At 37.6% G+C, this 26309-nt stretch overlaps 1 protein-coding gene across 3 annotated transcripts in view; it reads right to left on the bottom strand.

The window, feature by feature from the left end:
• The window catches only part of CDK19 (cyclin dependent kinase 19), a 114020-nt gene that overhangs the window by 18488 nt on the left and 69223 nt on the right, over positions 1-26309 (bottom strand). For all 3 annotated transcript variants that reach the window (XM_027693199.1, XM_027693191.1, XM_027693182.1), the window contains 2 exons: positions 13194-13251; positions 12114-12245 (listed from right to left, as the gene is read on the bottom strand). In XM_027693199.1, the coding sequence (XP_027549000.1) occupies positions 12114-12245; positions 13194-13251 (190 nt within the window). The remainder of the gene's footprint in view (positions 1-12113; positions 12246-13193; positions 13252-26309) is intronic.

Below are 26309 nucleotides of genomic sequence, written 5' to 3'. Positions count from 1 at the left end.
AGTAAGAAGTACTACCCCTCAGAAGAGAGCATGGACAGGGCAAAACTTAAACCACACAAGTAGTATTTTTCAAGTACAGTGTATTATTAGTTTAATGCACAACATCTGCTTCTAGCACAAGAGGAACTTCTCATATTGTTGTATAACAATTTCATTATAAATAAAATTTCTTTTAAAAATGAAGTACCGAAATAAGTGGAAAAAATGATCCAATAATTGGTTCACTGCTCTGCCCTCTACTAATGACCAAGAGAGTGAGTTGTCTCATTGCTCCCAAGCCAAAGCTAAAACTACAGACAGTATCCATTTGTTATGTCCCAGACCCACTGAAAACTGGGACATATAGGTCCGACGAAGTTGCAGTGGGTACTAAGTGGTTTTCCATCTGATGTCTTGGGAGGATCCTAATAAATTTAGCAGAGTAACACAATCATTCCTGGAAGGATGGTTCTGTTTCCTTCAGTCTCTTCTACTATCATCAGACTTCAGGACTAATCTGTGGTAAAAGGTTTTCACTGCTTGTTGAGATGTGTTGTTTTGTCAGGGTTCACCCTCCCAAGACTTCCCACTTTCCCCAAGTTTACACTGAACCTAAGTGCAAGCCAGTTTTGCTCCCTGGGTCTGGGAAGAGGGGTGGAAGTGACTTCTAACCAAACAGCTTGCTCAGGTTCTATTCAGTCCTACTCTCCAGTGAAATATCTTTCCATTGTAACCATACTTTTCAAGTACTGTATAATTTTATAAAAAGAACAGAAATAGCCTTTTAAAGGTGGCCACTTGTGGTTAGGAAACAGACTTTCCATATATATACCTGCATGCTGAGATTATTAGAATATTTGTATGGCTGTCTATGTCCCAGTTTTAAAACCTGTAACTCTAATAGCTTTATAGGTCACCTGAAAAATCCTCCACGTCCTACTCTACGTTAGCACAGCAGCCAAGGAGCAAGTACAAGAGGACGGTGACATAGCTGTTTCAATGATAGCAATGATTAAGCAGACAAATGCTCATGTATTCTTTCACTTCTATGGCCCAATAATCTCATTTCTGTATTTGTTCCAGTATCTTGGAAACATTCTTTAAGAATACTATGACCCTTTAAGACAATAAGACAATTTACTGAGCAATAGCCCTGACTCTCAAAATGAAACATCTTTTCCCATGCATATTAGCCAAAATGTTTCACTGAACACAGGACAGAATTCAAGATTAAATGTTATGATTCTTAAATATATGCAAGAAAAGAAATATATAAACAAGCTCTTGGTCTCATATAATTCTTTAATAAAATTCTGTTAAAGAAAGTGAGTACACACTTGGAAAGCATCTATTTAGCTGAAATCAATCTCAGGAATTCATCATTAGTGAGGTTTGGTTTAGTAGCATCAGCACTCAAACAAACTGCCTTTTTTTGTTGTTTGTTTTGTTTTGAACACCAAGTCTAGACTCTAGGACACATCCAAACGCTGGTGAAGAAAGTGAAGAGCAGAGAGACAGTAGAATAGAGCTTCTCTATACCCACCAAGGGCTAATGCAATAACCAAGGTACCCAAAAGCTACTTAGCAAGGCTTTAGCCTAAACAAAGCTGTCCAGGTCACCTATAAGAGCGACAGCATTTACGTAAGATTCACCAAAACTTTCAAATCAAGGTAAGGGCAACAAATAAATCAAAAGACTGGAAATCCGAAAGGGGGCTGTGCAGGCAAATGTGTCTAATTTTTTCAAATAACCATCAACAGGTGTAATGAAAAGGTATAACCTCTGCAAAAACACATCTTGCATCTCTTCTGCTGAGCATGGCAGCAGATTCTAGACTTATCAGGAATCTTTAAACACAATGATCTAGGAGTGCAGAGATACTATAGAAAATGAGATTATTAATCTTTACACTGTTTTAAATACCTAGAAATCAGATTTAAGAAAATAATGTATCTTTAGTGAATAGAACAAATCTGTTACATACTTGTTGCTGTTACACACAGACACAAGGGAAAGATCATCTCATTTGTACAAAGGTCCCAAATTTTGTATGCTTCATTGAAACTTTAGTCAGCAAAACAGAAGGTCAAGGAAGAAGTGGTTACTAGCCTTCTAAATTTGACACCTTCCATGGAGAACTGAAAAGGGGGTCAAACATTTACATGTGACAGGCTTTTCAAGGGGAAGTAAAAAATGGTGTCAGTGGGCTAAGGGTCAGAAATTTTCTGTCACTCATTGGTAAGTTAGGTAATGTTTACTGATCTTTAATAAACAGCATCTCAACAGAACTTGACTGAAGAATAACTTACACTGTAAAGCCATAAAGATGACTGTACGGCAGGCAGAAACAACATCTCTCAGTAATCTGAGGGATGCTCACAACCAGCCAAACACATATCTAAGAACAATATTTTATTTCAAAAGCACATTATCTCCTGTGCCTTGATAAAGAACCAAGATAATTCCAAACTTTTAACTGCAAACCCATATTAATTCAAATTAATAATGAAAGCCGCTATCCTCACTTTTTTACCTGTATGCCTTAATCCTAGCCTTTTAAACTAAGCTGCCCTCTTCTCATGTTTGTGCTAACAATTTAATTAATTTCAATTAATACAATCTTCAAAATTTTAAAGCCTCTCTCTTGAATGAAATCAATTGTAATTTTCTACAGTGGTTTAGTGGGCCAGGATTTCTTTGTTCCCTCTTAAGAAAGGTATTTTAGGTTGTCAAAATATTTTATTTTCCCACTTAAATTTCTATTCCTCAGCATATTATCATTAAATTGAGATCCTGGATCAGATGATTTCAGACTTCTGCTGTTCATTAGACACATCATCTAGCTTGCAACATTACACTTAAATTACTGTGCTAAGCTTGACAACACAAGTACAACAGATGTAATACAGGGAGTGGCAATAAAACCAGACACCCTAAGTAGTCCTCTCATGCAGCAGAAATAGGATTTCAAACAGAGAAGTCTTGTAAAAGGACTTAAATATTTTGTATACAGAACTTCACACCCAAGAATTTGGAAATTCCGGGTTTACGGTTCCATATGAAACCTTGTATTTAACATGTGCAGTCTATGTCCTGAAGAAGACAGGAATCATCAAGGCAATCAACAGTTGTACCACAGAGCACAAGAATTCAACTTTTACCAACATCAGCAGCTTGAGAATTAAGTCTTTATCAACATTATACTGCTTCTGTAAGGCTTTTCAGTTACTGTCTTCCCAAATACTCTTCCCATCGCCACCCCCAAATCCTATATACTACATTTTCATCAGCAATTCTTTAACCCTTCAGTTGTGTTCCAAGACTACTACTATATAAAGTACAGATCATCTACTACATTAGCTAGCAGTAGAGCAGCTAACATCCTTGAGAGCATAGAGTGATGGTTGCATGAATGCAGAACAGAGAGATGTTCTTCTTTCTACTCTTCTCTCAGTTCTTCCAGAAACTGGGGTGGTCTCCAACCTCAGGTGATGCCACTTCAGGGCAAGGAATTAGCTCAGTGGGACATGTGCTTAGTTCTGGCATAGAAAGTGTGTTACAGCCTTGTTTTCTCCCTAATCCTAAACCTTCAGGTGTGTCAGAGACAGCCAACTCCAGTATCTCTAAGACATAGTAAAGAACATACTGCTACTTTTGTTTCAGCAACAGCAGCACTGTTATACCACAGAGGGTTCAAGAGGTTTCCTGGCAAGTGCCAAAGCCTTTCAAAGAAACAAAAATAAAAAGACAAATATCCTTTCAGTGACAACCCATCAAAAGCACGAGGAATGTAATGGGTGACAGAAAAGGCAGCTTTGTAGCCTCAGGGCTACATCCCCCTACCAAATATCAAAAAACTACAGCAAGTAAAGGAAGTATGAAAGCTTCTCATTGCAAAGGTCAGGAGTCTCTCTTATACTGTGAAGCATTAGGCAGGTCTAATACAGAAGATGTTACTATTTCCTCCTATAACGATGAAAGAATTAAAATGAGGCAAGATTAGCCCCTGCTTGGTAAAATAGTATTTAAAAAGCTTTTCAGGGAACATCCACAGCTCTGCATTTCATAGAATCATATGAGAAAATATTATTTATGGTAGCAGATGAGAAAAAGCAGTACATATTCTTAGAAAGGGAAATACACTATTTTTTTCTAATTAATTGAAGAATATTTTAATAAACTAGCTTTTCTGTACACAGTGAAGTTCTTTGGAAGTTAACTCCATGTTAAATGAAGAGGGACAGTGAGTTTGTAATTTATTGTGTGCTCCTACTTAGCTTATGTTTTTATCTATTACAACTTTTTACTAGGACCAATATGTCAACACCTTTAGAGCTAACATAAGGTGAGCAAAAGGCCTGCTATCTGCTAAATTGAATTATAACAATTATAACATCTGCAAAGAATACTTCCTTGGCTTGCTCCAAGTAACAAGCTATGACAACCTTTTCTGGGAGTTATTACAGCTTTTGATTGCTACCTTACTTCAGTCAACTGAGAAGAATGCACAAGATGAAACCTTGCCTCTTAGATAGCACAATCAGAGAAGCTTATTTGTCCTTCCAAATAAAGTGCTTTACTTTACAATATCATAACATTTCTGTTACTAAGGTTTTCAGCCTTGCAGCTATTTCTAATAAGGCATTGACAATAACCAACACAATTAGAAGCAACTCCATTGGATAAGCCATGAAATAAACTGGTGTGAAGAGTAATTCTGCTGTCAGTCACAGCTATTGACAAGAAGCCGACTTGTGAAGCAATCACACCTGTCCTGAGAACAAGTCATGCTACTCCATCAGTGCTGTAATGTTGAAAGTTTCAGTTGATATTGCTGAAATAATTATGCTTGAAGATCAAACTGATGGATCATCTAAAACAACTCCTCTGCACCAGAAGTATGCATCTTGTTATGATAGGAGGCACTTGGTTTTCATCCAAAATCAACTTCTGTGAACAAACTTTTCAGATATAGTAGTAAATAGAGCAAATTAAAAGCCTTCATTACTGCACCATTTAGTTAGGGTAAAATGTTTATGGTACCAGGTTTTACAACAGACAACCTTTTGTATCTTTAAATGGTTAATTTAAGAAAATGAAATAAGCCTTCAGCTCATTGCTTTGTAAAGGAAATCTTAAAAAATAAAACAAATCAGAGATCTCTGAACCAAACCATTCACCTGCTCATATATAAAAGGAACAATGTATTTGCAGTATATCCCAAAGAATCACAATATATCCCAACTGACATCTGAGTCATGAAATATGAGGAATTAGGGAATTAAATATGAAGTGAAAAGTGGGCAAAATGCACCTCCTAATCTTCTCCAAATTTGAAATCTTGCTTTCTTATGTCATCATTCATGTTCCATTTCCAAATTAGGATCCATTATTTGCTTTGGGCTATGACAGACATCGAAAGAAAAACTCCTGTCTTACTTTCCTAAAGCTTTTTTTTAACTGAATGTATCAGTTTGGCCTGGCTCTCTTGCCAAGTCCAAGCTGTCCCCTGTCCCCTCCCACTCTTTCAAGCGAGGGAAGAAAAAACAAACCACAGAAAAACCGAAAGAAGCCCAAATAAAATGGGATTATATAAAAAAATATATATTTACATATATTTACAATTATATATACAGTTTGAATATATTGTTCACAATAGGGAGTTCCCGAGGGGAAAGGGGGGGGGAAGGGAGGGGGGAAACAGGGATAAAAAAACCCAAAACAAATATCCTTCAAATACACACTGTTAATAGAGAGCTAGCAAATAAATAAAAAAACCGAATCAAATACTTCCCTGAATGAGACAGCAGAACTGTGCGAAGCACCAACCAACTCCCCACGCCTCCCGGAGGGACCGGAGATAACGGCAGGTCTAAACAGACAGGCCTCAGCCCATACGAGCAAAGAGCGTCTGCAGAGAGACCTGTCATCTTCAGCCACCGAAGAGAGAAGAGAGGGAGCTCTCTTATCTGTGCCTTATTTATATGTTGTGTTATGCTAAAGGATGATATGGAATACTTCCTTAGATTTCTGACCCCCATTGCTAAGGAAGGCCTAAAAAATCCAAAAAACCAACCCAGTACACTGAATTCATGACATAGGTGGCTTCAGGAGATTAGAGAATCAATGCTGCTGCTGCTGCTGCAAAGGTCATCTGCCTGGTAAAGGGCAAAGTTGGTGAGATACTAGGGAAGGAAAAGTTTGCTCATATGAGGCCCTGTGGTTATTAACAGTTGGGAAGAACACAAAGCTGATACTCTGAGGGAAAAACAATTAGAAGGCAAAAAGACACAGAACTAAGACTGTGACCAACAGGGAAGATTTTTGGCCCACAAATCATTGATGACCCTTAATGTATATGGGACTAATAAGCATTAATAAGGCAGATTTTTGAAGGCACCTCTTGCTCAAAAGTGCTGAGCTATTTCTATAGAGAATATTCTGCCTTCTGAGTATTTTTATGTTATTTTATTTTTCCTACTCTAAAATAAGCCATGTACAGTTAAGTCATAGTAATCATCCTGCAACAGTAAATCTTCCAAAATACTGAATAAAATGGTAAAAGCATCCAGTACTTCCCTTCATAACTGTTGCAAGGGGAGAGAGTCAAGAGAAGACAGAAAAGTATTGGGTGACCACAGGCAGAAGTTTACAGGTTAATTTACAGAGCAATCTAAATCAGGACAGTTAGCAGATTCTAGCCGAGATTGAGGATCCAGCAGTTTTGTTTTCCTTTTCTTCCCCCCCCCTTTTTTCCCCCCAATGTCCAGAACATGTATATTCTCAAGTTAAGTGATATCCCAGGTTCTCAGAAAAATTAATCCATTCATTGAGTTAACAAAAATAACTCACAACACACTTGTACTGGAGCTCCCTATTATCCTTAATTGACTATTTTCAGGACAATACCATTAAGTAGTGTCCCCAGTTTATAAAAAATGAAACAACACATTGAATGGAATAAATGAAACGTGGCAAACCACATACAATAGTTGGGACTGAATCAGTATTTAAATCCATGTCTCTTGAGATCCAGCTTACTGTTCCTAAGAGATGAAACTTTACTGTCTGCCCCATGTTGGGGTACCTCCACTGGTTTTACAACAGCAGAGATGGGTCTGACCCACTGCACTGTTCTCGTTCTCCTAACTATTAAACTAGTACACACCTCTTAGACTCTGAAGAGTTGACAAGGGCCTCCAGCTTTACTAATTTCCAGACATAACGTATTTCAGAACCAAAGAGTAACAGAGCAGTTAGAAGGCAGGAACCACATCTCAAAACAGCTAATGTATTAAAATGTGTTACAATCCTGTTGCTGTTAGCATCTCAAGCTTCCCAAAATACATATTAACGGAGCTATAAAAGTTTCTAACTAGGTGATCTAACAATCCTTTATATAACTTTACATTTTTTAGATGACTATAATGTAGTGGAGCACAGGAAACGCTTTTTTTTGGGGGGGAGGACACCTGTATAGTATTTCAGAGATATTTTAGTATTTTAGAGAGTAAGAGGAAAAAACAGCAGTAAATCATCCAGCACCTGCAATAACTAGATAAGAGAGCAACAATTAATCCTTGGTATTAAAATATTTTGCCTTTCAGAAAAAAGCATGAGAACAACTTTGATAACCAAAATTAAGGAAGTTTACCACATGCCAAAACAAGTTTACCACAAAATATCATCTGAATCCAATTACTTCTCATGTCATATAACATTGCCCAGGGCATGAACAAGGCTCCCTTTCTGATGTTGTCTCAGTTTTTCTTTTCAGCATGCATAAATGAATATTTTCAAAACCTCTGTACTTTACTTTTCTTTTCTAGCTTTTCCACAACCCCTTCCCTCAAATCAAAACCTCTCACAAGCAGGAATGTGGATCCCTATGCAGGAAACAGATGCTGATTGACTGTAGATTTGTTCTTCTTAATTATCTCTCATATATGTTTAAAAGCAGTCCTGCTCCTATGGCTCCATGGACCACAGGTAGGAACCTCCCCTATACATTTTTTCTGAAGAGTTTTCTATCTTCTGGTTGGACCTGTTCGTAATTTCTGGTTTACCAGATTTTCCAGATAGGTCTTCATTTTTCCTCCCAACCCTCCCAGAACATGAGACCAGAAGAGCTTTAGGCATCAATCCAAGATTTCCAGAGGCCCCACAGCCTGGCCAGCATGCCAACAATCTGTGCGTGCACAGTAAGGACATCTGATGCACTCAGAATGTGTGGAACTCACTGCATAGGCAATACGGAACACATATGCACATATTTCCACCCTAAATCCTACACAATGCACCCCTGATATTTTCCTCACTTTTTTGCCTGCGTGAAGTCAAATGGAGTTGTTGAAACTCTGACAGATCCCAACATTCATTATAAATTCATTCCCTCTGATACACCAAATATTTTCCTGTGACATTTGCTTTCAAAGGTATTTTGATGTCTGCTTATACCTTTTACATGTTTCCAGCTTCCATAACCACATGTTAGTCTGGAAATAGAATGAGGTGACAGTGCTGTGAATTACGGTTTCTCTACACCTCAATTTTGTTCAGGCTGGTAAATGCAGTTGCCACATGGCCATTTCTGACATTCCTGCTGACTTATAATTTGGACAAGTGTGGAAAGGTAACTAAGCAATAAAGATTTCTCAGGTTTCCAGATTTATTTTTTCACAATAAATAATCCCATCCTTTTTTGGACAGTGTTTTAGCCTTGCTTAATGGGTGGTTGAATGATGACTCTAAAGAACTCTTTTGTTAACAAAATCCAAATCATCTAAAATACTATATAAGTCATCTGATGCCGTTTATCAAATATACTGTTGCTTTAATTAAGGCAAGTGGTAAAGACAGGTAAGATACATGCTCATTTGATAGTACTGATAACTATAAAAGCTGCAACTTGATATAAACAGGTCTTAATTATGTTATTTTCTTGATGGGCTACAAGACGCCCCAGAATGAATCATACTGGAGACTGCCACGTGCTTTCTTAAAAATCTATGATGAAAAAAGAGTTTTTACCACTTGCTTTACCTACTAAAACATTTTTTCTAATCTGATGTTCCCAGAGTAAAAAAAACCATCTAATTAACGTCTCCTTTCAAACTGAAAGCCAGATTACTGTTTCTTTAAAGGGCAAAAAACTTTGTCCATACACGAAAGCAGCACTGTACCTTGCCACTTAATTCAACCTTGTTTATTTAGTACTTTGAGCATAAAGGCATTTTCCGTTGTGCTGGAGACTTTCTAGTTGTTCGGTAATTTTATTAACGTTTCCATGATATCAAGCATTTTACATTTTCACAGTTACTTAGTTTCACCTGAAGCTTCTTCAGGTTACTTTTATTTGCAGGTTTTACTTCTTTGCTAGAGTATTGGGATCTGATGATCACAAAGAAATAGATTCTGTTTTTAAATTATGGTGCTGAAAATGCAGAAAACATCCACAGGCTACAATGAATTTAGCATGGAACAGAGAGTGATCTTTGGCTTCTACAACACCATTTTCCCAATTTACATTCATTTGGTAAGTTAGTTGTAACTATGTAGCAGATATATATGAAACTTTATTAACAAGTAGGGTTTACATTATAAACATTCACAGTTCAGGAAACTAAACATTATTCTCCATAAAACCCTATAATGGGCTTTTTACTATGCTTTTAACATGCAGAAAGCAAAAGTTATTTCTGTTTTTAGCAACAGTATTTTCCTGACTCCTCCTGTACCTCCTTAAAACATGATCTTATATATGTGATGAGCAACTACCTGTTCTGCAGAGAAATAAATGAAAAGTAGAATAATTCATTAGTATGAAGGGACAAACTAAATAAAGGAAAAAATGTCACTGAAAAACTACCCCTAAAATAATGAAATATGCTTATATATTGTTTTGTGTAATACACAGTTCTTTCTAAAAATTCTATATTTAGTTTAATATTCCCCAAAGTTATTTTGAATACACTGCTAATAATTAAATTATATATGAAACTAAGATAAGGTAGAGAGTATCAGATACAAAATACAGAAAAAAAAATTTAAAATCAAGACGAAGTCAGTAAAAACCTATGCAAACATCTGAATTATGCAGCAACTATTAAACAGTGTTCATCATGTTGCAGAAGAGTACGGATAACAATGCATTCCTAATAAAGTCAAAGAAAAATATTTCTCACCATGACAAAATTGGAAGAGAATAGACTAAAGCTGGCATGACATTGCTTTTAGCCTTATTTTATTGATACTTACTAATTAAAAATTATATATTATCTAAAAAGGCATAAGAAAATAGCTATGGAAAAAAGCAGCTGTACTAAATAACCTGTCATTTTTTTTCATAATGTGCTATATCTAATCACCTTTATTCTAAATTATTATTTCCAACTGAAGTGCAGTTAAATGAGAATTTTATATAATTTATATAAAAGCAATACACTAGAACTCCCGAGAATTGTGTAATATTAAGAGATGTTAAAATTATATTTCTTGCACAGAGATTTAAGAGAGAGCTTTAAGAGTTGTGTCCTTTGCCAAAAACATTAGCATTCAAGTTAAACTGTCACTAGCATGCTTAGCTCACAAGATGGTCTTTTTTAAGTGCACATAATGTTAGAAGCAAAACACAAGTCTGGACTCATGAAACTGCATGAATGTCACCACTATCATTTTGTTACTCACTTCTTCCCCTTACCTTAAAGCCACCTGCATGGGCCACCTGCATGTCCCCTTACTCTTTTCTCTTCTATTCAGTCACATGCTCCTCTAATCCTTCAGTCAGCCTACAAATCTCAACTTGACCCTTTCCAGTTTTCATTTCTGTATTTTTTATTTTGCTGCCCAAACTGTTTTGAGTGTCCCTCAGCACTCACATGGCATGCCAGGTACTACGTAACCATTCACAATCTCTCCTGGGGATTCACTGGTGTGATATAAGAAATAAAAGCCTCAGGAATAATAAACTACTAGCAAATCAGATCTCTCTAAAGTAGCATCATCCTCTAAAGTTCCATAGGGACTCCTCGTCTGTGCTTCAGTATAGACTACAGATCCCTCAGGGCAAGAACCAAGTTATTTATGACATAATTAAGCAAACAACAGCATTATACTAACTCATTCTTCAAAGAGATATCCTGAGATAATGGTACGTATCACTCATCTAAATCTCCAAACAATATGCTATCTATCAAAAACAGGCAATTGTCAGTTGAGGTAATTTCCCAGTACCACACACTCAGTGCAGGTCACTCAGTAATCTGGTGCACTCAAATCAGTGTTTTCCTCTATCAACAGGCAATTTAAGCATCTAATTAACAGGTGTTTAAGGTAATCCTGTTGGTATTTTCTTTAAACACTTCTGGCAACTGTTTTAACCCACTACAGGGTGCAGCAAACACAGACTTAGTAGTTAGCAGCCCAGTTTGTATGGTGGCAGAAGCAAAGCAGGCCCTAAGAGTCTGCTTCAGACAGAATGGGATTGTGCCACTACCGTGCAGAAGGCAGAAGCACTACAAGGCTCCATCCCCAGCACTCACTGGAGAAGATACCCTGGGATGGCTCCGTCTCAGCTGAGGCAGAGTTCCAGAGGGAGCGTGCTGCCATGCAAGACTCAGTCTGTAGGATGACACTGGCATCACAGTGGGAGATACGGTCTGGCTGGGGCACTGAGACACCAGCAAAAGAAGCAGTGAGAGGAGGTGAACAGACTGGGAAGGTTTCGTCACTGCAATATAAGAAAGATATTAAGCTATTAGAGAGCCTCCGAAGGAGGACAACAAAGAACCTAGAATTCCCTAGAAGAATGCCACTTTAACAGCCATAGCTCTTTCCCTTTCGAAGGTTTATAAGATTACAAGATTTCTGAGCCATATCAAGAACACATACAAACCAATGCAAAGGATATTTCTGTTTTAAAAATAAAACCAACAATACATTTAAAATGTCCAGCTCGTATTGAAAAATAAAACCACAGTCCTCAGAAAGTTTCAGTCTGAAGTAATCTTTTATGGATTGGATAATACTCCATCTGCTGCTACTTCAGGAAAAAAAACTAGACAGTCAGCTGATCCTCGTATCTATTATAAGGCCACCATCCTTTACAAAACTTGCAGGCAACAGGACAACTTACCAATGGCTTTTGTGTAATGTCTGGCCCCAAGTAACAGCTCTGGAGCTCTGTACCAGAATGTCACCACAACTGGATCCAAGTCTGCCAATGGCTTCAAAGGCGAGTTAAACAATCTTGCAAAACCCATATCAGCTGGGGAATGGGGAGAAAAAATAGAAAAGAATATTTATTTAAATTTTAATACAAAGAAAACAAAATTTAACAGTATTGCCAAAACCAATTATAACAAAAGCTCAAAAACATTAAAAGTTACAAATCAAAGTTTCTAACAAAGCACAATTACTCATAATAATACTGAGCCAAATTTATATAAGACTAAATTCCATTTACTTCGTTCATAAGACTATGAGACTATGAAGGATAATGTTTGACTTCAGTGTTTTCATCATGGGATTGTAAAACTTCACACAACACAGACATCTGTTTATTTTTTAAAAAAACTCCAAAAGAAACTTGGTTAACTGAAGTCAATAGTGGTAGGTCTCTAATGTACATTTTTTTATTTTCATAGTAATTTACAAAACTGTGAGTCTTTGTGGCTGCTATATATTTACCCAAAGTGCAAAACCAAAATGACTACAGTGTAGATTGTTTTGAACTATTTTTCAAGGCATGCCTCCTACTTGATTTGGAGGAATGAACTCCAGAATCAGTCAGCATATACTGTTACAGAGGTGTATTTTAAAAGTAAGCACTGATATATAACTCAAAAATTCTCTCTAGAAAGAGTCTTGTAACAGTAAGAAATGCTCAATGGGAAAGTACAAAATTAGGCGTATCATCAAACCCACACATTTTAAATCCAATTTAAATCTCCAACTTATCTTTTATACCACTTCACTTAAATCTTTCTGCTTCCAAAGTTATGAAATGCCAAGTATAATTTTCTTGCTGTTGCCCATACAAATACAAGCATATAAATCAATAATTATTAGCAGAACATTTTCAAACACAACAAAATTGATGAATGGAGGGTCCAATATGAAAAACTGATGAAGATCTGTTTCTGTCTTACAATGAAGATCCGTTCTTTTAAAGTAACCCCTTAGCTATGCAATGAAATTTTCTAAAAATGTTTACCTATTTTAACTCTTCCTCTTTCAGGGCCTTCACCCATTACTAGAATGTTTGCTGGTTTCTGGAAAACAAAAAAGCAGAATTTTTAGTTGATCAGCCTTTGGTGATTATCTTCAAGAAGAATAAAAATATGTACATTCATTTTATAACTAAAACATTTCTGGAAATATCCTTAGAAGTCTAAAATTACCATACCTTCATGTTTTGCTGACATTTAGTTATTATCCCTAGTTATCAATTTCACAATTAGAAAAACAGAAAACTACTTTGACGTTTCACTGTAAGAAATGCAATCTTTAACTACATTTGCATTCCTATTGTTAGCAGAATGATTAGGTTCAGTGGAAAGATTTTCTTCTACAGGAAGCAGTTTTATGCTACACATCAATAACCTGGCAAAACCCACTTTTGCTAGTATAACTTACTGAAAGTGATGTAAATCTTGGTATGCAAATGAGTATGCATCCATGAGTGTCAGTTTTATTATCATCATATATAACTCAATTTTTAGAGCTGTGTTTGTTTTTAGAGTACGAATGAAAAAAATTCACATTGGCAAAAGAACTTATTCCACAAAGTTGATTTCATGCTTGAAAATTCACTCAAAACAGGAATATACACAGACAGCTACGTCCACAAGCTTTTGACAGTGTAGACAGCAGTTTTGCAAGTAGAACAAAAGCTTTATAGACATTTTTTGCAATCCGTAGTTGTTTGCAACCAGCTGCTTGTGAACACCACATAAAATCTGCACATGACATGACAGCAATTGTTCTGCTATTAGAATCTAGGTTCCCTCAGACACCAATAATCATTCCTTGGAAACTTTCCCCCTATTGTGTTAACAGCTGTAAAAAAGTAAACAAGATTGAAAACATAAAGTGATTTGAATGAAGAGATGCATAACAAAGTTTCAAAGCAGAATTTTTGGGAGGTTAATCCAAACAACAATTGTATTTAAAATCCCTAATGCCCAGAGAAGTCTGCTCAAGCAGGATTTGTCTGAGAATATGAAAGAGATGTCCAGAAAGCCAACACCAAAATTTCACTTAAATTCTCAGTTCCTTGACACTATTTACCTGAAATGAGACACTCAAACTAGGGTTACTAATTCTGCTCAATATTACAAATCTTTAGCTTTTTTGAAAAAGCAAACCAACCAACAACAACAACAAAAAAAGCACCCTACCTCACCTATTCTTTCTCTTTCCCTGGGACGCTGCTCTCCCTTTCCACCTCACATCCAGTGCTAGACATTGCTTCTTCCCTGGCTCCAACCACAACCTCTCTTTCCAGATGGTATTGCCTCTTTTATTACTTCTTTTTTAATCTATAATTGTCAACGCCATCCCTAACTTTTTATTCCCCAACATATATTTGGAACCATTTAAGAGGCAATATGCACTCCCTTCTTGGAGAACACAAGAGCTATTTCAATCCATCTTGAGCAAACACTCACCAGCAAATCTAGGGAAGATAAAAATTATGCTTACGCTTAGCTAATATTTAAGGATAATAAAATCAACACCTCAAGGTAGCTGTCAAACTCTGGTTGTACATTTATGTATTACGCTGAATTGAATATTCCAGGGAACAGAACAATCCGATTCTGCATATTCAGTAATCAGGTAGCAAGGGAAGCATGCAAGTTCAAGCAAGAGAGCAAAATTCTAGTCTCTTTGCCAGAATTCTTCCTAAATTTTTGCCTAGAGAGTTGAGTATGACGAGTTTGCTGGACCGATGGGCTGAGGGCAACGATATGAGGTTCAGTGGCGCAGTGTTGTGTCCTGCCCTTGGCCCACAACAACCCCATCCAGCACTACAGGCTGGGGGAAAGAGCGGCTGGAAAGCTGCAGCTGCAGGCATTAGAACAGGCTGCCCAGGGAACTGATGGAATCACCATCCCTGGAAGCGTTCAAAAAACATGGATTTGGCACTTCAAGACATGGTTTAGTGGTAGACATGGAGGTGAGAGGTTTACGGTTGGACTCGATCTCAGAGGTTTTTTCAACCTAATGATTCTGTGATTCTATGAATCACAAATCACTTCAACAGACCTTTATATTCAGGATTGGATTTTAAGCGCTATAAAAATGCATTTATTTGTCAAGTGAAAAAAGCAGATAAAAATGTAGTTACTGCGCTGATTTATGGGTCAGGTTTTTTCTAATTAGGTTGTAAGAAACAAACATTATAACACCAGGAGATTTACTAAGATAAAAATCAAAATCTAAGCATAAACAACAGGATTCTCAAAACATCTCACCAGAGTTGCATTTTATCTGTGACAATACAAGATTCTCCAAGCAGCAATTTCTTCATAGAAAAAAACTCCAACTATTTTATCTGCTGACATAATCCACAATATTCATAGAACAGCTGAGGTTGGAAAGGACCTCTGGAGATCATCAAGTCCCATCCCCCTACTTTGAGCAGGGTCAACTACAAAGATTGGTCAGGCCCGAGCCCAGCTGAGTTTTAATCTTTTCCAGGGACGGAGATTACACAGCCTGTCTCTAAAACTTCCAGTGTTTTACCACCCTCACAGTAAAAAAGGTTTAGTCACACACTACATTTATGCCCATTGCTGCCTGTCCTGCCACTGGATAGCAACACGAAGAGTCTGGTTTGGTTTTCTTTATTCACACTTACCAGGTATGTATATGCATTGGTAAGATCCCACACAAGCCTTTCCTTCTTGAGGCTGAACAGTCCCAGCTCTCTCAGCCTCAGAAAGACACTCCGAAGCCCTAAATGACTTAGTGGCCCCATGCATACAGGAGATACACTACGTTAGATCTAAACTATGGAAGCAAGAGACTTGTCCATTTATGTAATTTTTAAAGCCAGTATGTTTTGAAGAGATGTTGTTCTGTTTAAAATGTAAATCTGTACTAACGTGTAATCCACCTAAGACCAGAACCCAGCTTGGGCAGCCAGCAGAGAAGCAAGCAGATTTATAAACTTATCATAGTCATGTTGATTAGCTCTTGTGAACCTCTGTATCTGAGAGAGTCAGGGGAAACTGAGAAGGAATAAACTGGGAAACAACTGAAAACTTATTTCCAAAAGAACCAGCACTTATCCTGAGGCACCACCGTCAATGTGGAGATGACAGGCATTTCATGGATGGCAATCTGATGCCTGCAGGATCCCACTGATCTGCAGATCACTGTCTCAGTACCAGCTTGAGTTCCTCTTGATAATCAGAGCTATTCTGGCTAGGAAAGCACTTTCAATGCATGTACACTGAACCAGTCAAAGAGTAACACTAAGTTGATAGGGCCCATCTTTCTGAGATACAACATATGATATCCAGCTCCTGTACCCATGAATTTTTATTTAATAAAAATATACAGTTTCAGAGGAGCTTAAAACATAGGTCACATGTTTTGTGGTTGTTTTATATGATGACTTGAACACTGTAAAGTAAAACTCCTCACCTCCCCAGAGTCTTGACAATACACATGCTGTGCTGAGAGTAACACAACCCACATGGAGCAGCAGTGCTTGGCTAAACAAGTGGCATGAAGGCAGAGTAGTAGAACTTCAGGTGCTCAGGTATGGAGCAAAGACTTTAGTTTACTTCAGAGAGATTAATCTGGCATCAGAGATCCTCAGGAAAATATGTAATAAACGTTCCATCATGACATCAGAGATTGGACTGCTTAAGGGGAATGCAAACAACTTCTTGGAGAAGGTAGAATGTGTTAGTCTAATCTCTGTATACATAGCATCTTAAATATCAAAACATTTTACTCCAAGATAGTAATTTAAGTCTACTATAAAGCTACAGTCTAGTATACTGTAGTTACTGGACAGCTGCAAAAAATCAGACTCAAAACCCAGGAATTAAAAAGCCCCATATCTCAGGTTTATTCAGGCTACATACAAGTCATAAGCAGCAGTCTAGTTCCTAAACAAATCCTACTGCTATCCATGTAAGGAATAAAACAGAGTTTTAGGTGGAAGAAAACATGAAGAACCAAGCAGCAGCTAAGAGACCAAAGCCCAACACAGAGTAAATCATGTCTCTATCTGATAATTTCAATAAAGAAAGTTTGAGAAGCCCTGCTTAAAATTATTAACTAACTCCTTAGAGTAAAGGGTAACTCAACAAGGACTACACTTTCAACTAGTTACATCCCAATTAACACTCTCTCTATTTTCCTCATACTCTCCCCTTGCTGAGAACACAAACACCAGCTGGGAAGCAAAGTGATGTTGCTGCATCTCCACCTATCTAGTTGCTATAGGAACAACAGAAACAGTAAGAGTTATGAGTCTCACACTTAATGTAAGCTATAAAAATGAACAGACAAATCTCGGCTGAGAAATACAGTTGAGGTTTGACTGTCTATAGAACAACTGCAAAAAGAGCAAAGTCAGCAGCAACAAACAACTGCAGCAAAAATCTGAAATATCTGCAAAAAGGGATGATGATGATTTAATACGTTCTTTACAAGTAATGAGCATGGATAATAGTATTTACTTTTCTGCATTAGTTGGAGAGAGGTAATAAAGCAATTGAAATCTTAAAAAAATATCTTGGTGGGAGAGAAATTAAAATATTGGGTTAAGAAGTGTTTTTCACAAATAATAGAAGTGTCATGACCGGAACTCGTACAGACACCCACGTTATCTGAATCAATATGCTTCCTATTTTAATATTTAGACAGTAAATTAGAAGAAAGGTTGAAAGAAAAGAAACCATCTATGGTCTTAAAAGAGCATAACAGGTCAAACGAGGAATAACAGCCTAACAATAGATTGCAATACTCTAGTTGTAATGGTTGTTATCTCCTTAAGTACAGCAGTGACACAATTCTTAAGAGATTTGGTGCAGACTTACAGTCCTGTAAGAAAACGTCCATAGGGATACACCACTTTCCAAACACCATTGTTTATTGTTTATATGCAAACAAATGTGTTTCCCTTTTGGAATGTATCACTGGACAAAGAATAATCTGAAATTAGGAGGATTCCATTGTACAAGAGATTGCAAGTCTTCCAGATAAAAGCTGTCCCCACAATTACAGAAACTGCCTTGTGATGAGGTCTTTTCAAGTCTCCATTATTTAAAAAAACAATCGTAATCAGCACAGTGTTGATACATAGATGTACTTTCATTTCACAAGCCAAAACAAGAGCAATGGTATTTTTGTCTCGGCTTTAAGCACACTGCTCCCCAAACGACAGAGGTCCTATGTGAGATGACAGTGTTCCACTGCAGGCACTACTCAAAGGACTGCTGAGCTTTTCAGTTCAAGATTAAGAGAGAGATGCTGATTGTTCACAGAAATTTGGAAACAAAGTTTTTGTTCTTCTCATCTGTAAGGAAATGTAGGCACTTTCCTGCCTTACACGAACACTGTTCAAACCCAGACATTGTGCTCAGATCAATAAACTGGCACACTGGGTACTAACGCTGTTGCTAACAACTGATCTAATTAATGCAGGATTTAAAAAAGACAAGGTTCTTAAAAGATTTTATTATGCACTACAAACCTCCAAATCATTATCGCTTCCATTTGAAATACATATATTGAAGTGCATATAGGAAAATTGTTATTGCCACTTCCCTCTCTTTTTCTAGAAAAACATTTAGTCAACATTTTTCTGATACTGAAGCACTAGATGAAAGTATATCATACAGAGCAAAGTATCTTCACACCTGCTTCTTTTTACAAGCCTTACACACTGTAAACTCCTATTAGAGACTGCTCTGATTACACAGCATCACTTTCAACTTGGTTTTTCCCAGCTGTTATCCTTAACGTTACAAAACCCCTGCCATATTTCATTATATTTTGGCCTAGATTAGTAATTAGTAATACAATTTTCTTTCACTGTTTGTCTAGTCTGTTGAAATGACTGACCTTGTGAAGCAAAATCATTAACAAATCTCATCAAGCTATTTATCATTTCATTCAAATCAATACTATTTCTACAGATATTATCAAATTGAGTAAGCTCAAATATACTAAAAAGGCAGTAAAATCACAATGAATGAAAAGTGCTTTGAAATAGCATTTCATTCCACCAAATTCAAAACTCATTTAAATCTGAAAAGGAGGAAAAAAATCAGAGGTAAACACATTAAGTAAGTATAAGACAACATGGGAAGCAAAGAGTTCCACAGAAGGACTTTATAGCTAAATTTATATTTAAAAAATCAGTCCAAAAGTTACTATGCAATTAAAAAAATGAAAATACAAAGAAAATTTGTATTGGGTTTCCATGACAAGGTTTTGGTGGCGGAGGAGGCTACAGGGGCGGCTTTTCTGAAAAGCTGCTAAAAGCTTCCACTATGTCTGCCAATGCCAGTCGGCTCCAAGAGTGACCCACCGCCAGCCAAGCTCATCAATGACAGTGGTTGGGCCTGTGGGATAACAGATTTAAGAAGGAAGAAAAAAAAGTTATTGCACAGATGTAATTGCAGTAAGAGAGGAATGAGAATATGTGAGAGAAAACTCAGCAGATGCCAAGGTCAGTGAAGAAGGAGAGGCTGAAGGTGCTCCAGACACTGGAGCCAAAATTCCCCTGCAGTCTGTGGGGAAGCAGGCTGTGCCCCTGCAGCCCATGGAGGTCCACGGTGGGGCAGAGATCCACCTACAGCCTTTACACGAGCCCCATGCTGAAGCAGGTGGGTGCCCGAGAGACAGTTGTGACCCCGTGGGAAGCCTATGGTGGAGCAGGCTGCTGGCAGGACTTGTGACCCCATGGGAGACCCATACTGGAGCAGTCTGTTCCTGAAGCACTACGCTCCATGGAAAAAAAAAAAAGGGACCCATGCTGGAGCAGTTTGTGAAGAACTGTAACCAGTGGGAAAGACTCATCTGAGAAGTTCATGGAGGGCTGCCTCCCGGGGGAGGGACCCCACACAGGGGCAGGGGAAGGACTCCTCTCCCTGAGGAGGAAGCAGCAGCAGAAACAACATGTGATGAACTCACTGTTAACCCCCATTCCCAGTCTCCCTGTGCCACTGGGTGGGAGGAGGTGGTAGAGAATCAGGACTAAAGTTAAGCCCGGGAAGGGGGGGATGGGAAGGTGTTTTTAGGATTTGTTTTACTTCTCATTATCCTGCTCTGATCTTGATTGGTAATAAATTCAGCTAATTTCCCTAAGTCTGGTTTGCCTGTGATGGCATTTAGTGAGTGATCTCCCCCTGTTTTTATCTTGCCCCCTGAGCCTTTCATTGCATTTTCTCTCCCCTGTCCAAGTGAGGAGGCGTTGATGGGCACCTGGCATCCAGCCCAGGTCAAACCACCATAAAATTGTACACAAAATTTTATGGGTAAGTGTCACCAGACTGTTATCTTTAAAACACTCCCCAAATGTACCTGATTATCATTAGAAGAATACTAGTGACAACAAAAACATTTAAAAATGCATGGTAACTTTTTATTTCCACTCTTGCTCCTTATAAACTAATTTTAAAATTAAATGTGTACAGAACTGATAAAGACACGGAAGCACATGCAACCCTTTTGCACAGTTCTGAGATAAGGAAACTGGATATTCAGTCTTAAACCTTGCTATCGGATTATGTTAGAGAATTACGCATTTCATAGCAGCTAAACTGATATGGTCAAAATAGTCATTAACTCCAGATACCAGAAATTCTAATAGCAACGACTGCAGAATTTATCTGAGACTGATGGTAAAACATATTGCTAGCTAGGAGTAGGAACAAACTGTACAGAAGATATCTGAAATATCTCTTTGGAATGCCTTAGGTAAAGATTTTGGTTCAACACATTCCTTGCTTGTACTCATTACGTGTTGAGAGAGGAAACAGGCTGTTTTCATATGGAAGCTAGCTAGCAAAGAAATCTTTTCATGTTTATATATGCCTATAAAACTTTTCTCTGCACAAAAAGCAAAAGTAAAGGAAAGCCAAAACACTACAACTATGGCCATAGTGCAATCACAGACCTGCACATAGTGGGGAAAAAAAAAAGTCCCTGAAATAAACTAAAGGTCATCTAGCCTACAACAAAAGCAATGATGTGACTACACAAGCTTCAATACAGACTGATTTAAAACAGCCCATGAACCTGGACACTTATCTGGAGGACCAGTCAAAATCATGCAATGCTTTGAGCTGGATGGGACCTCTGGAAGTCATCTGGTCATTTTCCTGCTCAAAACAAAAACAACTTTGAAGCTGCATCAGACTGCTCAGTATCATAACCAAGGGAGCCTTTCTGGGGGGTGGTCTAACAAAAAAATTGTTTCCCACCAGCTAATCAAAATTTCTCTTGTTAAAACATGCATCTGGCCCCCTCCTCTTTCCTCTGCATATGTCTTAAGAAGTCTTCATCTTTTCTAGAACCCCCATCAGGCAGTTCAAGTCAACTCAAATCACTGCACGCTGCTGAATGCAGCAGCAGCAAAGCTGACACACACAGAGCTATCTCTGTCCCCTTGTTATAACCCCATTGCTCATTTGGCTGAACAGCTACACAGCTACACGTTTAACATTGGAAACACATATTTGAGATGACAATGTCAGCCTAGAAGGCCAGTATCTAGAACACACTCACTATGAAACCATTTCACCAAAGAGAAAAACAGACCTTTCTACCCCTGCCTTCATCACATACAGACATTCTATTCAAGTCATGAATTCAAGTTATGCCTTCAGTCACTCTCGTATATAATCACCCTTGCAATAACGAAATCGGTGGTCAGGTAGAGTATTCATTTCTCTGTTTTTACCTCATTTTTCATAGGTCGGGTGTTCTCTTGGGAGGTAATTAAATGTATACTTCAACTGACACTAATTCTTTAAATTCACTCCCCTCGGTCCTATCCAGGCACTCCCCAGAAATGGCCAAAACATCCATAAGAATGCTTTGCTTCAAAATCCATTTGAAACAATGATTTCTTAGGCAATTGCTAGAAAAAATATTTAATTTATAAACTCAAGGTATTTGATCATTGTTGTAACAGGAAAAGACTATTCACCAACTCTGTTCCCTGGTTAACCAATGGATAATATAGTTGCAGTTATGTCATTGGAAAATTGACTGTAAACACAAGGGAAACATGAAATAAGAGTAATCACAAGAGGAGAGTATAATTCTGGGCTACATAAAAGTTTAGAAATGAAACAGTCTTCCTTTCACACACCATTTCAGGTTTCTTACGGTTGACAGGGTATTAATTTACTGCAAGACAAAAATGAAGATTCCAGACAACTCTGGATGCTGGGCATTGCTTCTATTAAAACAATCTTCTCAATGTACCAGTGTACCAGTGGTTTCACCCCAATCAATGGCAATGCAATTCAAGTGAAAAAGAAAAGAATGAAAAAACCTCACATTAAGAGAATGCCAAAACATTTGACACAAATTAAATTTTATGTTGCTATGCAACATTATCCAAAGCATTCTGCTGGTGCTAGTGCTGCAATGCATACTTGAACTTAAAATGTTACATACAACCTTGAGAAGGACAAAGGAGGCAGAAGTCAGAAACGAAGCGGAAAATATGAACATAAATTATCAGTGAAAAATACAGTGTCATAAAGCAAACGTTCAAATAATATGCTGAATTCACATTGTCCTTGGGATTTTCAACACATTACAATACACACTCCAGCAAAATTCCCATGAAACTACTCAGCAACCATTTAGTGCCTTGTCTTTGGACCTTGTCTGGGCAATTTGGGAGCACCAAGCACAGCATGGGACAAGACAGATTGTTCAACCTCTGCTACCCCATTTCTGAACAGTGAGATGTGAAGATCTACCATGTATGGGAACAGAAGAACGACTCACCTCAGAAACAATCTGAAAGAAAGTTCTGTTTTTTAATGTATTATGAACAGAAAACAGAGGGATAAATTTTGTTCTATAAAAGCAGTCAAAGTCTTCCTTTGTTGGGACTTCAAGAGGCATCCTGAATACCCCAAGACACTGCAGTCAAGCCAAGTCTTTGCATCACTGCCATCAAGTTCTTATTATATATTCTTCACGCATAATCTTTACTCAGAATATTCAACCCAAAGGCAAATAAACTGAGAAGATATTTGCACATGTAAAACATTATAAACACTACTATTTTCTTCACCTTTCTAAAGGCAAAAGCTGAGAGACAGTAAGTCTGACAACACTAACATAAGAAAGACTATGACTGTATTAAGCTTAAGACTAGAATTTAAGAGGAGTGGGAAATGAGATGATGAGATTCTCACCTGTTCCTTGTATTACTTTGCATTCATTTGTTTCTGTTACAGCAGCATGAAAATTAGATCCCATAAGGGGTAATTCTTTCAGTTGCAGCACTGAATTCCACCACTGCCAAATCCTAGTATTTGTTTTATACACTATTCTGACGACTCCTCTTGGTTTAGTACTGAAATGACTGAAAGTGAGACTGCTGACACCTTCATAAAACATTTTCTTAATTGCCTTTCACAAAGTATCTTTGGCAGTAAAACCTCCAATACCTCCATTCCCCTGAGAGTCTGGTAGAGTCAAATAATTAACAAAGCTTTTCTGACTGCAATAAATAACATAGTACCGAATTAATAGATATAAATGTAACCCATTTTCATTACAAACCAGATTCTGCTTGGATAACTTAGATTGACTGACTTAGGTTGAAATATTAAAAGCCCTTTAATGGAAATTTCAAAGGAGGAAAAGAATAGGGTAGCACAATTACCTGAAGTGGTTGCTTCCACGTTGAGTGGGTCTTAATGAGTGTCTTTTTGTCTGATCTCTTTTTTCCCCATGGACATAGGAATATAACTGAAGGGACTCAGAACAATGGAACACATTTCTTTTGTTATTATTTTTGAGTATAAGCTTTTGACAAGATTTAGAAAATCAAATACATTAAGTTTTAGAGGATTTTAACAATCAAAGGCTTATGTCTAATAATATTTCATATACTTTAATTAGCTCTTGTCAGTTTATTACATACATAATTTTGTAGCATCAAGCTACATTTTTTTATCCACTTTTCATATATGCTCATCATCTCAAGGAAAAAAAGGTGAGATCCCACCTCTTCTCCCCACCTTCCTTCATGTTGAGTGTAAACACTAACTGACCTTACCTACTTGAGCAATTTAAATGCCTGTTATACTACAGCATCAACTTCTCCTTTATGTGAAAATAATCTAGATCAGTGATTTACAATGTAACCCCAATCCTTATATATAGTCCTTCTTGAAGCATCATCTTAAAGCAAGCACTCAAGTTCCACTATTTGCAGGGCTAAGTTATGTGTTCCTTTTTCATCGTGGTTTGTCCAGCAGATCAGTTTTCAGAAAGAAATTCTATCACCCTAATACAACCCTTAATGCCTACGGCAACAAAATTGGGATTTAACAGTCCTCGGGATCATAAGGTCTCACACTCATCATCCAGTTATCATGTTCTAGACAACTTACTAATGTATCATTTGAGGCAGCACAACCCCTGCAGCTTGCAGTGAAAAAAAATAAACAATGGACTGCAAAGCAAGCAGATGGACAAAGTACCACTGCTCAGCTGATGCAGATACAGATACTCCATTTCATTTCCACTGTTATTCAGATGAAAAATTGTTTCACAACGTTAATCAGAGTTTATAGGAGACCAGAATCCCCACGTCATCTCAAGAGCTGTCCTGCATCACGCAGCCCACATCTCCACAACCGCACCCCTTAAAGCACAGCCCCCAGGTAGCTGAAGTGCTCGCCCTCCTGCACCAACAGCCTGCTCTTGTTCTCAGGGTGCTCTGTCATGGCTGGGACTGCAACAATTCCTTTGGATGAAAAGGTACTGGTGAGATTTTATGAGGCGGTGAACCTCACAGGAGACACAGAAAAACAGTTTTGGAAATACTGCTAAGGAAGTATTCAGTGTTATCGACTTCAGTATTACAAGGTTAGCAAAGTACCAGTACAATGATCCTCTTAAGTCTTTTTAGGCTCTTTTCATGTAGAAGAAAAAGAAAGAGGTAGCAAAGGCTATGTTTACATATAGATCCATAAGGTATAATAGTTCTACTTGCTTTCTGAAGCCTGAGTTTTATTCATCACCTGCCATTACTCCCACACACAAACGAGATTAGAAGATATTAAGTAGGACACCTGCATGTATTTACATTCATGGTGACTTGATAATGTTTCTTAATACAAAGTATCTTTAATGTATGCACACTGTAACATTCAGAAGAACACTGCATTCCCTTTTTGCTCATTTTATCATTAAATGCTATGAAAAGGAGCTTAATGTTCAGCTGGCATTCAAATTTTTATGGTATTCCTTCTGTAGTATAAGCTCCAATCTTTACTGCACTATAAGTCCAGTCTAACAATAAAGGTCTATATGGTCTAGATCTGCCTGAAGAATTGAAGACCCAACACATAAATTGACACTCATTCAGAATTATCAGCATCTCAAAACCATTTAAAAACTTCTCATCACAATTATTCATATAAATTAAAGGTCACAAGTGCTTAAGTAGATTTTCCACCAATTTAAAATAATTTTCTAACAGGCCAGGCAGGAACAAGCATAAACCTTTCAATACAGAATGTACTTTCCATAATTACCATAAACAACTGAAAGGCGTATCTGGAATACTGCTATCCAAACATGAGTGAACACTGCCTACACAACAACCCAATTCAAGTATTTTATTGTTTATTTATGCAACTTTTCTTGTACACAAAGGGCCCAATGGGTAAAGTACTGAACAAAAGGTTCCTGCTTTGAAAAGCTTAAGTCTGAGAAAGGCCAGTACAGCAACAAGGCACAGGAGCAGACACAAAGCAGTGCATGTTGTGTAAGGAAGAAATAACAACTGCAGAGACAGGGCTCGGGGTTTGGTGTAAGGGAGGGAGACAACCTGAAGAACAGTAACCAGAGAGGGTCTTTCAAGCAAAGATTGACCCATAAAACATTGGAGCTGGCAGGAGCAAGCATCAGGAAAGCTTCTCCAGCCACAGGCATAGCTGGTAGAGGCTATGAAAGGTATATACGAGCAACAGGGGAAAAAAATGCCTCGGAATAGAGAGATTGAAAACCTGAACTCAGCTGAAGAAAAGAAAAACTATTTAAAGTTAAGATATAATATGCCAGCTGAAAAATTATGGAAAACACAAGACTCTTG

This window comes from Neopelma chrysocephalum, unplaced genomic scaffold (assembly GCF_003984885.1).
Source record: "Neopelma chrysocephalum unplaced genomic scaffold, ASM398488v2 Primary Assembly neopelma1_23, whole genome shotgun sequence".
NCBI classification, from domain to species: Eukaryota; Metazoa; Chordata; class Aves; order Passeriformes; family Pipridae; genus Neopelma; species Neopelma chrysocephalum.
Note: the sequence above shows the minus strand (reverse complement) of the source record. Positions and strands in the feature narration are given on the sequence as shown.